This window comes from Pan troglodytes, chromosome 3 (assembly GCF_028858775.2).
Source record: "Pan troglodytes isolate AG18354 chromosome 3, NHGRI_mPanTro3-v2.0_pri, whole genome shotgun sequence".
In the NCBI taxonomy this organism is placed as follows: domain Eukaryota; kingdom Metazoa; phylum Chordata; class Mammalia; order Primates; family Hominidae; genus Pan; species Pan troglodytes.
Genome location: NC_072401.2, coordinates 119,930,401 through 119,942,882, shown reverse-complemented (window position 1 = coordinate 119,942,882; position 12,482 = coordinate 119,930,401). Strand labels below are relative to the sequence as shown.

The window sequence follows — 12,482 nt, the reverse complement described above, 5'->3', positions numbered from 1 at the left end:
CATTTCTCTTTCACATGGAAATGTCTTTAATAAATGCAGTTGATACAGACTCTTTTCCTTTTAGCCTCTGGGCATAATCCTTTGGGAATCTGACTGACTGCTCATCTTCCAGCATGCCTAATAGTCTGAATGTTTAACATTTTTAAAGGGTAGTTGTTCATCACAGGTTCTGGATTATCTTTTCACATACCATTTCCATGCTTCTACTTATATCCCCCAATTAATCCAAATTACCAACTGACCTCCTCTTGAGGCAGTTCCAAAGAATAAGCAGCACTCCAATTCCAAGAAGTAGCTGCTTGCCAAAGTTACATTGACAATAGGAAATCACTGCTGCTAGAGAGATACATTTACAGTGATTTCCTGGGAAATACAAGTTGATGCTGAATATGATCCTTAATCAGGCTAGAAAACTGTATAACATTTGGCAGGTCTTATTTTAAATCTTCTCATCTTATTTAGGTCCCATTGTAGGCAAAAATTTCTTTCCCATGACCAGTAACTGCTTAGCCAAGGTATTTCCTTCAGGCACTTTGTAAAGTAGAATATTGGTGCTGTGGGGACAACTGTAGAGTCCTAGGATGCTGATTACATTCCTGAATACTTCTAATGAAGGAAATAAAGAGAGAAAAAAAAGAGGGGGAGGAAGAAGTATACATTGAAAATGTAAAATAAGTTTTTTAAAAAAATTTGTGAATAAGTGTTAGAAAGAGAGGGGAAAGTAGGTGGTTGAAGAGTTTGTGTGTGTATATTAGAACTTACATGAACTCCGGTGCTGAAAGATAAGGAGAGTGGGTAGTGGACCAATGAGAGAAGAAAGGAGAGATGGGGCCAGTTTCACCCAGCAATGTTCTGGGTGTGGGTGGATATGACATTACTTATTCAGAGTATTCTGAAATCTGGGCTTTGGCTACTCTGTCTCTGCCCTTTACCAGCGCCATGCCTGTGATAGGATGTTCCAACAGGAAGCTAGGCGTTTGCTTTAGAAAATCATTTTTCTTCATCGCAGTGTACTGCCGTGTGCCAGGACACACCAGACATCACTGTTGCTTTGTTATTTTGCACCACGATGGCTAATGTGGAGAGTGGGCTTGGACGCTGGCAGCAGGGCATTCGTGTCATTGTTCTCTTTGCTTCACAGGCTGTCATTAGGTTGCCTGCTCCACTTTGTGGCTCCCTATCCCAACCGTACCTCTGTTTCCCTACATATACTCAAGGAAAGTCGGCAGAGGATTAGGAACTTCAAAAATAAGTTTTTCTTGGCAATTAGTAAATGTGGCACATTCTGTAGTTTCTATACAGTGTATGCATAAAATAGTCTTGTATTCCATGTTTATTTGTATTTTGCTTGGCCCGGAATATTTTTAAACCATTATCAAAAGTTTCTTTGAGAAAAGCAAGTTCAGTTAAAAGTTATTAGAGTTACATGTAATGAATGTAGCATGATTATCTTGGTTGTTTTCTTGCCTGCTGATAAGGTATATACAGCCTTAATTTTTAGTTGCATAGTGCCACCTATTGGATCTATGTGATAAAAACACTTTGGTATTTAGCTGCTTTCTTTAATTCCTCACTGCAATTCATTACTTTCCTAAAACAGAAATACTGTAGCCAGGCTTGGGTATTCAGATTTTTCTTAATAATATAGATGCCAAAACAAAAATACACACAGCCTACAAACTTGATACAGATTTTTCATGATGGGTCTTTCTACACTGTATTTTCTTTGAGCATCTGTGTTTGTTTTGGAAATACAATCTGTGAATAATTTAACATCGCCTTTCTAAGCTGAAAAGAGCTTTAAAAAGAGCTCTTGTTTATGATGTTCTGCCAAGTATTGTTTCTCCTCATACCCTGTTTTTTTCATGGCATTTGTGTGTACTTTTTTATTTACTGTCTTTCTACCCCGCTACACTGTAGGTCCCTCAAAGGTACCTGTGGTACAAATGTTAAAGTTACCCAAGAGAATGGCAGGAATACTTGGAAAACTGATAATGTATTCAAATAAGAAGACTTCTAAAATTTTACTAGTGGTATTAAGAAGGCATTGGTGGATACATCTTGATGTCTGCTTCTTTTACATGGAAAAATAATCAAAAGTTGTTTTATTTTGTTTCTTAATTGTTGGATATCATTTTAGTACTAAGTCTCATTTCTTAGAATGATATTCTCACTTGTGGTCCAAAATCAACCAGTGTTTATATACATACACAAGAGATACATTTTATTCAATTAAAGCACTTTTATTAAAATTAGTATCAGCACAGTATTTGGCACACCCGTTAATCCAAAAATACAAGGAAAAGATTCACATTTTTCCTCAGCCTCCCTATCACTTTCATGTTGTGTAAACTCAGGCCACACAGGGCCAGAACCAAACAATAGCCAGGTGAGGTTTTTATAGCCAGTCTTTCTATCTTTTCACTTTTCCACTTAAGAACAGAAAAGAAAGGGCAGACAGGGATATACTAAGAGCTAAATATTAAAGTATATTTGTAAACAAAATTTTTAAAATCTGAAAATATTTCTGAGGTAAATATAATTCCCTTGGCAAGGAAAAAAGATAACTTAGGCAATTTTTTGAAAAGTAACTTGATTTTTTTTTAAAGCCATGCACACCAAGATCGAACTCAAAAGAAAAGTAAGGTTAGCTATTTATGAGCTCATGCACACTGTGGTGCAGATAAGCTGACATCTGGAGAGTGCAAAGGGAAATCTTTGATGCTTTTCAACATGGCCTGAGAGAGATGAAACAAGCCCGTGTAATTTAGAAGCCCTTGCCCTGTTGCCTGAAAATAAAATGTAAACAGTTAAAAAGCTTTTAACATTCTTTACTGTCACCTCAGTTTTCTGAAGACCTTACTTACCTATCCATCATCTGGTTTCTAAAAAAGTGAAAATTGAAAAAACTGTAAGTGTATTTAATAGCCTAGACACAGTCATGACTTGACTCCAGTTTCCTGTTAGACATTCATTTTCAGTCCTGCAAGTTTGAATCTGTCAGGACTGGAATGCATAGGTGTTCTTTGCCGACAATTTCACAGTAATTTTAGGCTGGGTCTGGTTTTGAGCAAATCATATCAGTGATAATAAGGTCAAATTTGCTTCCATTACTTTTGGCTTGTCTGGCATATAATTGGATCTTATTTGGTTTCTAAAATCAGGGGATTTGTTACAGCCTTTGGACTTTTTGAAAATAAAAGGATGAGAAAAGTAAACTTGGCTGAGTGAATGGAAACTGCAGAATTTCTCCCAATTTTAACTTCTGAAAGCATCTCCTGATCTCAGAGGTTGGAGTTGTGGAACAGAGCAGTAACTGGAGTCATGATTGGTAATTGTACTTTTAATCCAGAGGAAGCTACCTGAACAGCACATATTTGTTGTCTTCCGCTTCTTACTCTTCTAGCTTTCCATTTATTGTTCTAAGAATCTCTTTTTTTGTACCTGCATGCTTTTGCTTCTCTCTTGCCTCCTCAAGTAATTTCTTCTTATTACCAGCTGAAGAGAACAAACATTTGTCACTATATGCCTTTCTAACAAAAAGTTTGTCTGAAAGAGTGGTGTATACATCAGATATATGAATTTGTATGTGTGAGTATGTATTTAAATAAAGTTCCTGGAGTGTTTTAAAAATCCATTCTGCTTCTCAACTTTTAACCATTAGAGTGTATCAGAATCCCCTGAAAGTTTATTCTCTGTCTTCTAGATCATTTTTACAATAATGTTTTTACAATAACTGACCAGATAGCCTTCAGGACCTGAAGCCCATCTCATACTTGCCCTCCTGTCAAAGATGACTTTGTCCTGAGCTGAGTGGTTTTGAGAGAGGAAAGGCTGTTCGGGATAAAAATTTTCCAACTACTTTTTGCCAGGCACAATGCTGTACACTGCACATGTATTACTCAGCTAATCCTTGTCACAACCCCTACCAGTGGGGCACCAGAGCCAGGCCCATGCTGTGGATCAGAAGCGACCATAAACAAGAAAATCCAATCCGTCTTCTGGCTTTCTTGAGGCAAGATGCGGGGAAGAGGGCATTGCAGAAATAGAGGGGAATGATTAAAGAAAAAATTTAAATCCTTCCCCGATTCTTTTGAGTATTGTGTTAATAAACCTGTTTTTTCCTGCTCTGAGACCTCCCAAATGATTTCCGAAACCTCAGCTTTCACGTTGAACATCTGGGCAGGGACATTGGGAGATCTCGGTTTTCTAAGACTGAAGCAGAAAACGGCCTGATGCCCCTACCCCACTGACCTCCTGCTCTTCAGGCCTCGGTTCAAAAGCAGTCTGCTTTATTTGTATCTTTTTCAGTAAAGAAAAACTTAATTGACATGCCAAAGCCTGCAATTCTCAAGCTTTTCTTTAAATGTTATCTTTAAGGAGATTTACAAAAACAAGTATCTCTGTGGTTTTCTCCTGAAAGCCAGAAGAGTTGGGAAGGCAGACTTAATGCTGAACTTTTTTACTTTTAAACTGTAAAAGATGTATCATGCTTTCTATGTATGTTCATGAGGAAGAAGCAATTGAATGATTTATTTTTTCAGTTCTGGCAAAGCATGGCCAGCTACACTGTGAGTATTCTGTGAAACGTTTTTTTCTGATAAACTAACAGAAAAGGTAGAATCGACCGCCTTGCCTAAATAAATGAACATTATTGCATATTTCTTCAAATAGCTGCATTTTTGAAGAAATAGTTTATGTGCTTTGGGGGAACTACATAGACAGCATACTGCTATGCAAACTAGAACTTTTAAAATCAGGCCCAACTCTCTTTATTTATAATCTATGAAGAAACTTAGCAAAATATGTGACACAAGTTGTCTAGAATGTTTTTAACGTAAGTATAAGTAGGTATTATTACCATCACTATATGTTCTCTCTCCACACACATATTGGCAAATATGCATATGCAGATAGACATAAATATACATATATTGATATATCCTTATAAGTGAGATAAATTAACTTTTGTTTGGGTATTCTGGACAACATCTTATGGCTTTGAATTCATGTGTTATCAATAAAGACATCTTTACTGTCCTGGGGCAAAAGCTAAGAGTTGAGTTCCTTAAAAATTGCCACTAGGCCAGGCGCAGTGGCTTACGCCTGTAATCCCAGCACTTTGGGAGGCCAGGGTGGGTGGATCACCTGCAGTCAGGAGTTCGAGACCAGCCTGGCCAACATGGCGAAACCTCGTCTCTACTAAAAATACAAAAATTAGCCAGGCATGGTGGCAGGCATCTATAATCACAGCCACTCGAGAGGCTGAGGCAGGAGAATCGCTTGAACCCTGTAGGTGGAGGTTGCAGTGAGCAAACATCATGCCATTGCACTCTAGCCTGAGTGACAGAGCAAGACTCTGTCTCAAAAGAAAACAAAAAAAGTGCCATTAAAAGACTTCCCAAATTATAGTACCTAGAAATCCTATACTCACCTGTTCATTTAATTTTTCTTGCTTCTCCATAGAGTCCCCTTTACTTGGTAAATCACGGCGAGAGTGGACCAGTCAGATGCAACAGGTGCAAGGCCTACATGTGCCCATTTATGCAGTTCATCGAAGGAGGAAGGAGATATCAGTGTGGATTTTGCAACTGTGTGAATGATGGTAAGCAGTGCCATTAAAAGCTCTTTGTGAAATTCTTTATTAACTAAAATGTATTATACTTCTTAGTTTAGGAGAAGCATACATTCTTTTTTCTGCTATATAGCAGTACCTTCTTTATAATTTTCTAGAAGGAAACCAACTATGACAGGCTCTATTTGGGAAATTTAAGCCCCTTTTAACCTTAGGTAACTACATGAGCCCCACATGGAAGTTGAAATGTTTCTTAAAAAACTCAAATGTAGGGGGAAAAATTTTATTTCTTAATCCCCTTCCACAAAGCCTCAGTGGGAAACAAAATAAGATTTTTACCTCTTATGATTACAGATGATAAACTTGAGAGACTTTTCCTCTTTTGTCACTTCTCAAGGTTATTCTTGAAAATCAGCTCATTGATACTTAGGAAAAGCTTAGGTATAACCCAGGGCTTTAACACTTATATAGATTTTTTTTTTCACTCCGATGTAAATGTTGGATTGTTTAAGGAGGAAGGAACATTATTAAAAAGGGCTTTCCCGTATTCATTATATTTTGTTTTATTCCAGTACGAATTTACTGATTTTGAAGAAAACTGCTAAGTTGCTGAAAGTGTTTTCACATTTATTACATTTATAACATGTCTATATATTTTTAATTATTTGTTGTTAAATGAGGTACATACTGAGGCTGAGAACATTCCCATATTCATTGACATTTTTTGAACCATGTGATGATTACTAGAGTATGAGTTTTCTTCTCTGTTTCTTATCTTTGTAGACAGGCTTCCCTGCAGGTAATTAGATCTGAAGAACATATAGCACTGTCTGCCTGTGAACACATGGTTCTACCCACGGGTGCTGACTACTCCCTAATGCTGACTGAGCTGGGGACAGTATTCCTCCTACATCATTACATTCATGGCATCTTGGCTCTGTGAGCATTCTCTGGTGGGAGAGCGTTGCTTGCCTTCTTATTTCCCTGCCACCTTATCTCGCACACACACAGTCCATGGCTTTACCCAACTTAGGGTGCCAGAGACTGGCCTTGCGAGTGCTTCTCATGCAGACCTTTGGTCAGTTCTTAAACGCACCTTGCTGTGGAGTTGAATCATTGGCTTCTAGACTCATCCCAGCCTATGGCCTAAGCCTCTTGGTACGTCTCTCTCCTTACATTAACTATGGTTTCCACTCAGGGCAAATTGGATATCCCATTGAGACCAGATTGTTAGTTCTCTACCCTTACTTCTCTTTCTAAGGAAGATCTTGTTTCCTCTCTCAACCTGAATGAAATCTGCAACCAAATTCATGGCTATCATTCAGTCTTGGGACCTGGATTTCAGGAACCCTGTGACAATTCATTTCTCTGTGCTTTAGTTTTAGAGGAAAAAATCCTGAGAAGGGACAGAGGCTTCTCCCAAAGCATTTGGACAAAGTCCTCCAGCGAGCCCACCAGCTCCTCAGATGTCTTCACCCAAGCCCCCAGCTTTCTTAGAAAGGTGACCAAAATCATACCCACCATGAAGAGCAGCAAGGATCTTCAGTTTGCTGTGACTCTTTGGCCTCCTACCCAAAGTGTTGGCTCAGGGCCTTAAAAGGCCCAGCCACTTCCAGGAAGAGAAAAACGACTCAGAATTCTTGTGTCTCAACACAGCAGATTATGTTCCCTCAGGTATCCATTCCTAGGAAGCTGCCATGTTTATTTTCCAATAGAATTATTCATACTAGGCTTAAATATGTGTCCCTACAAGGAAGCCAGACTCCCATAGATGTATGCTGACACCTGTCTTCTTTTAGGTTTAACAAAGACAGAGGTTTGTTGGAGTTAGAAAGAACCCAGCAGGCTTGCTTTAGTGATTCCACTCTTATTTCCTTGCAAAGTGTCCAGAGATTGTCCAGTGGGGAGTATGTGTGGTCAGAGACATGCAGGAAGACAGGGGCCAAAGGGTAGTACATGATTTATGGTATGACTTGAATGTTGGCTTACAAAAGATGATAGACAATATTAAATGCTAATGAATATAAAATAAAATTTAAAGGGAAAACATTTCACATATTACATTTCTGTGTGTAGATGTGAATGAATTGTATGTTATACTATGTGGAAACTACTGTACTATGCATTCTAAGATAGCCGAGGCAGCATCCTCCATCTCATCTAAATGTAACAAAATAGCAATTTAAGACCCTCAAAGTTTACTTACCTCAGCTGAGCCTGTCAGTTGCTACTTATGTAATCTTTTCAAGAAGTTGAATCTTCCAAATTCAGAGATCCATATGTGCATAAGAACCTTATAAAATTTACTTTAAAAGAAATGGCCATGATACAGTAACAACGTAGAACAATCAAGCCTCGGTGAGTTTTTTTTTTTTTTTAAAAAGAACAACCTCAGAAAACAGTCTTGTTATTCTTATGTCAGTTTCACAGCTAACAATAAATAATGCCAAATTGTTGGCTTAAAAACAAGAAGCATTATTTGTATGGTTTTTACAAATGGCAATGTTGTTCTTTACAAAAAGTTTAAAACCAGAGCATTGGTAGTTTTTCTAAATACTTTTGTTGGCAGTGGTTTAGTAGCCAGCCCTATTAATCTCAAGGCAACAGGAGTTCGTTTTTACAGAGATACCAGGCCATATTTGTCCAAGTGCTCAGTATGTGACTCATAAGTGCTCCTGTGCTATTGGATGACTTCCAGATCTTTGCCAGAACTAACCTTCTTAGACATTTGAATCAAATTAAAGTTCCTTAGCTGAGATCTTAGTGGTGTAGTCTTTCCCTAATACAGTAATCCTCTCCACTCTTAAGCCCAAACATTAAAAGATTACCATGCAAACTCCACATGGGTGAAGACATCTCTTAATTAAAGCATAATAAATATTGTAGTTCATAGTATAGTTCAAATAACGAATGTTTATTTCTGTTAGGTATATTAAAAATTCAAATAGTTAGAAAAGTCAGAATTCTTTTTAAAAGAGGTAATAAAATGGGGACAATTGAATTTGGGTTGTGACAACTTAAAAACACCAATACTTTTATACCCTGTTTCTCTAGGATGGTCTAAATCATAAATGTTCTTTGTTATCAATAACTTATAGAATAAGAACCCTCCTCTTTTCCAAGACATGTTTTTAAAATAGTAGGTATTTACGATATACTACATTCCAGCTTTAAAATACATTTTTCCAGATACTAACTCCTTTCCTCTCATAATAAATTTTGAGAACTTACTAAATTGTCTGTGTTTATGAAAACAAAATATTTTCTTTCCTATTTTGTTTTTATTAGTTCCACCATTCTATTTCCAACATCTGGACCACATTGGAAGAAGACTGGACCACTATGAGAAACCAGAGTTATCTCTAGGATCTTATGAATATGTTGCCACTTTGGATTATTGCAGAGTAAGTGTTCCCAGAACTTCAAGTGTTTATACATTGACGTTAAATTCAAGTGAATAACTTTCATATGTAAAGAACTGACTCTTGATTCACAAACAAAGCATTTTGGTGGTACCATGGAGTGGTAGAAATGCCTAAGACACAGATCCCATCTCCTAGGTTGTTAACATGATTCAACTGCCAAACCATCTACTGGAGGAATTATTTTTAAAAACTGAAATGTGGTGTCAGAAATAGAAAACAATAATTTTTTATGTCCTTGCCAGACAGAATATACCTGGTTCTTAATGCAGTAGTTCCGTACAGTGCCTCTGCCTCCCTTATTTTGTAAAGAGTCTCAGAAAAACTTCCCTTCCAAGAGAAAAGCTCAACCAAAATGGTTAGTAGGACTATTGACGTGTTTCTGTACCTCCCTTCACTCCTGTTGCTACCACGATGGTTTGGACTCTCAGAATCCCCCTTACACTGTCTATCTCAGCAGGCTGAGATCCTGGCCTTTGATTTTCCTGCTCTATAATGTCACCATGAGACACGCCCCCACACTCACTGCCTCTCATAAACCTCTATTGGTTATTTCTTTTCTAAAAAATTAAATTAAAAAAAATTTAGCTTTCTTTGTAAGGCCATTAAGCATTGCCCCCCAAACTATCACCTCAGCTGTCTCTTCAGTTATACAAAACTTTTCACCATATACTCTGAACTCAGCCCCTTTGACAACTCCATGCCTTTATACCAGATGTTCATCTGACCAGAGTATCTTTCCATTCTCCTGTCACATCTTACATACCCCAACTGGCAAACCCCTCCCTATTCTGTAATGCCTGGCTGAAATTTTAATTGTGTATATGCATTTGCAACTTTCTCTGTCTTTATCATGGTAATTATTTACTATAGCTTCTGTTTTTTCACGGAATTTGGTCTATATCTCTATTTTAGCATTTATCCCCATGGAATTTAAACCTTCTTACATGTCTGCCGTCTTCTTAGATTCTGATATCCTCGTCATCTTTATGACATTTACCACACTATCTGCCATGGGATAGGTAGTTGATCAGTGTATGTGGAATAAATAAAACAATGAATTTGCGGGTATTACTATTCCCAGGACTAGCCATTTCCCTTGTCCAGTGTCACAATGACATCATTATGGATACCTTGCAAGGCTTTAAAATTCTTCACTGATTTGAAAATCACATCTTCTTGCGTATCATTCAGATTTCAGCGCATATCTGAAGCACCATGTGTAGACTTGAAGAAACAGGACCATTCTAACTTATTTTCTTATTTTCTCTTCTAAAAATGAGTGCCTACTAATGCCCAATTCCCAGAAAACAGCTTCTGACCCACAGATTTCTTTCATAGATGTTTGCAAGGGGAGCAGTCATGTATTGAGTGTAGATGATAATGAACATTTTTCCTAACTAGAATTTTTTTCAGTTGACTGGCTCTTAAAATTTTTTCCATTAACATAACTTACTGCATTTATTTTACTGCTTTATATGATTATTTTGCAATATATTACGTAGAACTAGTTGTTAAAGAAAATGTGATGCTTTATTAGTTTAAGATGTTGCAACATCTGAACATACTTAGGGAAATTTAGGAATATTTTTGGTACAAATGCTTTATTTTAGGCAAGAAACATGTCCTAAAATACAGTGACTTTTGGACAGTTTATTTGTTCCTAACTGCTGTTAACTGAAGGAGAATCATTGGGCAACATGCAAACATTTAATGTTTTAATTAAATGTAAGAAAGCCATTGTAACTAATGATGGAAAATTTATTTGCCGATCTTTGCAACCATAGTATAAATCTGACCCTGCTCTCAGTTTCTAGTTCTCTGCCAAAAAAGTGACATGATCTTGATTATATGCTTTTTTAGTAGTAACTTAGGCAGAGAGTCAAATCTGTTTCTGGGAACAAAAGTCTTAGTATCTTCAAACTCTGTTATCTGGAAATATTCCAGAAGTCTAATTGATGGGAAATCTCACCCAGCCAGGCAAGGAACCAAATAAAAATTGTACATTTTGAAGAACTTTTTGTAAGCATAATCTTCCTTTTATTATTCCAAGTAGAGTTCATAATAAATATGCTGTAAACATCTCCCAATTTAATTATAATTTAAAATGTAAATAAAGTATAATAATGAGTTGGCTTAGCTATTCAGACAATGAAAAAGTTTATTTAATTTGTACATGTATTTTTTACACCATGCACTTGGAAAGAGGAATTACAAAATCACATTTTCGTATTCATCTTGGCTCATCTTAGTGTTGATTTTAGATGGTAAAATTAACATTATTGAACATTTACCATGTGCCAAGCTGTAGGCTAAATTCTTTCTATGTATTGTATCATTTAGTCCTCACGGTGAACCCATGTGGTGCGCACCATCATTACTTGAGGAAACTTAGGCTTAGAGACCGCGTAAGTGCCAGCTTCAGGCCATACATCCAGAAAGTAACGGAGCCAGACTGAAAACCGTATCTGTGTGATCACAGAAGCCCTATTCTCTAATCAGTACACTGTGTATACATGAGCAAGTATTAACACAATCATCCTGGAGTTCCCTCAGAAAAAAAAAGGCCTCAGCTTTGCCATATAACTGAGAGTTTATCATTAATAAGTTTATGGAATATATCTGCATGTAAAGTGTACTTGAAATGTGAAGTCTCCATCCAAGTCAGCTTTTTTTTTTTTCTGAACAAAAATGTAGTTTCTTCACTTAATTTTAATTCACTTTGACATTACCAGATGCCTAACATGTCTAAGGTACTTGTCTGTGTGCTTTAAGGCATAACAAAATTAGCAAGATAATAAACCTGCTCTCAAGGTACTTACAATGTATAGACCTGATAAGAAATGTCTATAGTTTTCATATAAACTCAAATATGATAAATGCTGTAAGAATAGAACAATCATAGTGCCGTAAGAAAACAGGATTGGGAAGGCTTCATAGAGGAAGTGACATTTGAGCTGATTAAATTATGAGCCTGGACATGAGAACTAGGACAGTGAGCAGAAATAGTTTCACAAACTTATTGACAATTTACTCAGATTTCTTTAGGGGCTAGGCAGACATTGTAGATGAAGTGACATGGACCAGGATAATTAGAGAGTATATTCCCCCTTCCCTCAAAACATATTCAAATTCAAATATTTTTTCAAACACTATGCCAAACAAAACACTTTTCCAGCCAAATTCTTGGCTTAGGCCCACTAGTCTGTGACTTTTGGACAGGAGATATTTTGGAAATGTAAACTACTTAAATTGTTGGGAGAATGTGTATTGGGAATAATGGGAAGTAAAGCTGGGACATTGTTTTGAGACGCAGTCTATCTTTTTATTTTCCCCTGGGTCCAGCATTGTATCTTTGATTTCTTAGGTTTTTATACATGTTTGTTAAATGAGTATCATGGTAAGTCTTGAATGTCAGGCCATTGAAGAACTTACGTTAATTCAGTAGGCCATGAGGACAATTAAAGGTGAAGGTGGAGTTGTTC

The 12,482-nt window shown here is 36.9% G+C and overlaps 1 protein-coding gene across 12 annotated transcripts in view; it reads left to right on the top strand.

Moving 5' to 3' along the window:
• The window catches only part of SEC24D (SEC24 homolog D, COPII coat complex component), a 115,522-nt gene that overhangs the window by 64,598 nt on the left and 38,442 nt on the right, over window positions 1-12,482 (top strand). For all 12 annotated transcript variants that reach the window (XM_054683841.1, XM_016952109.2, XM_016952111.3 and 9 more), the window contains 2 exons: window positions 5,467-5,605; window positions 8,864-8,979. In XM_054683841.1, the coding sequence (XP_054539816.1) occupies window positions 5,467-5,605; window positions 8,864-8,979 (255 nt within the window). The remainder of the gene's footprint in view (window positions 1-5,466; window positions 5,606-8,863; window positions 8,980-12,482) is intronic.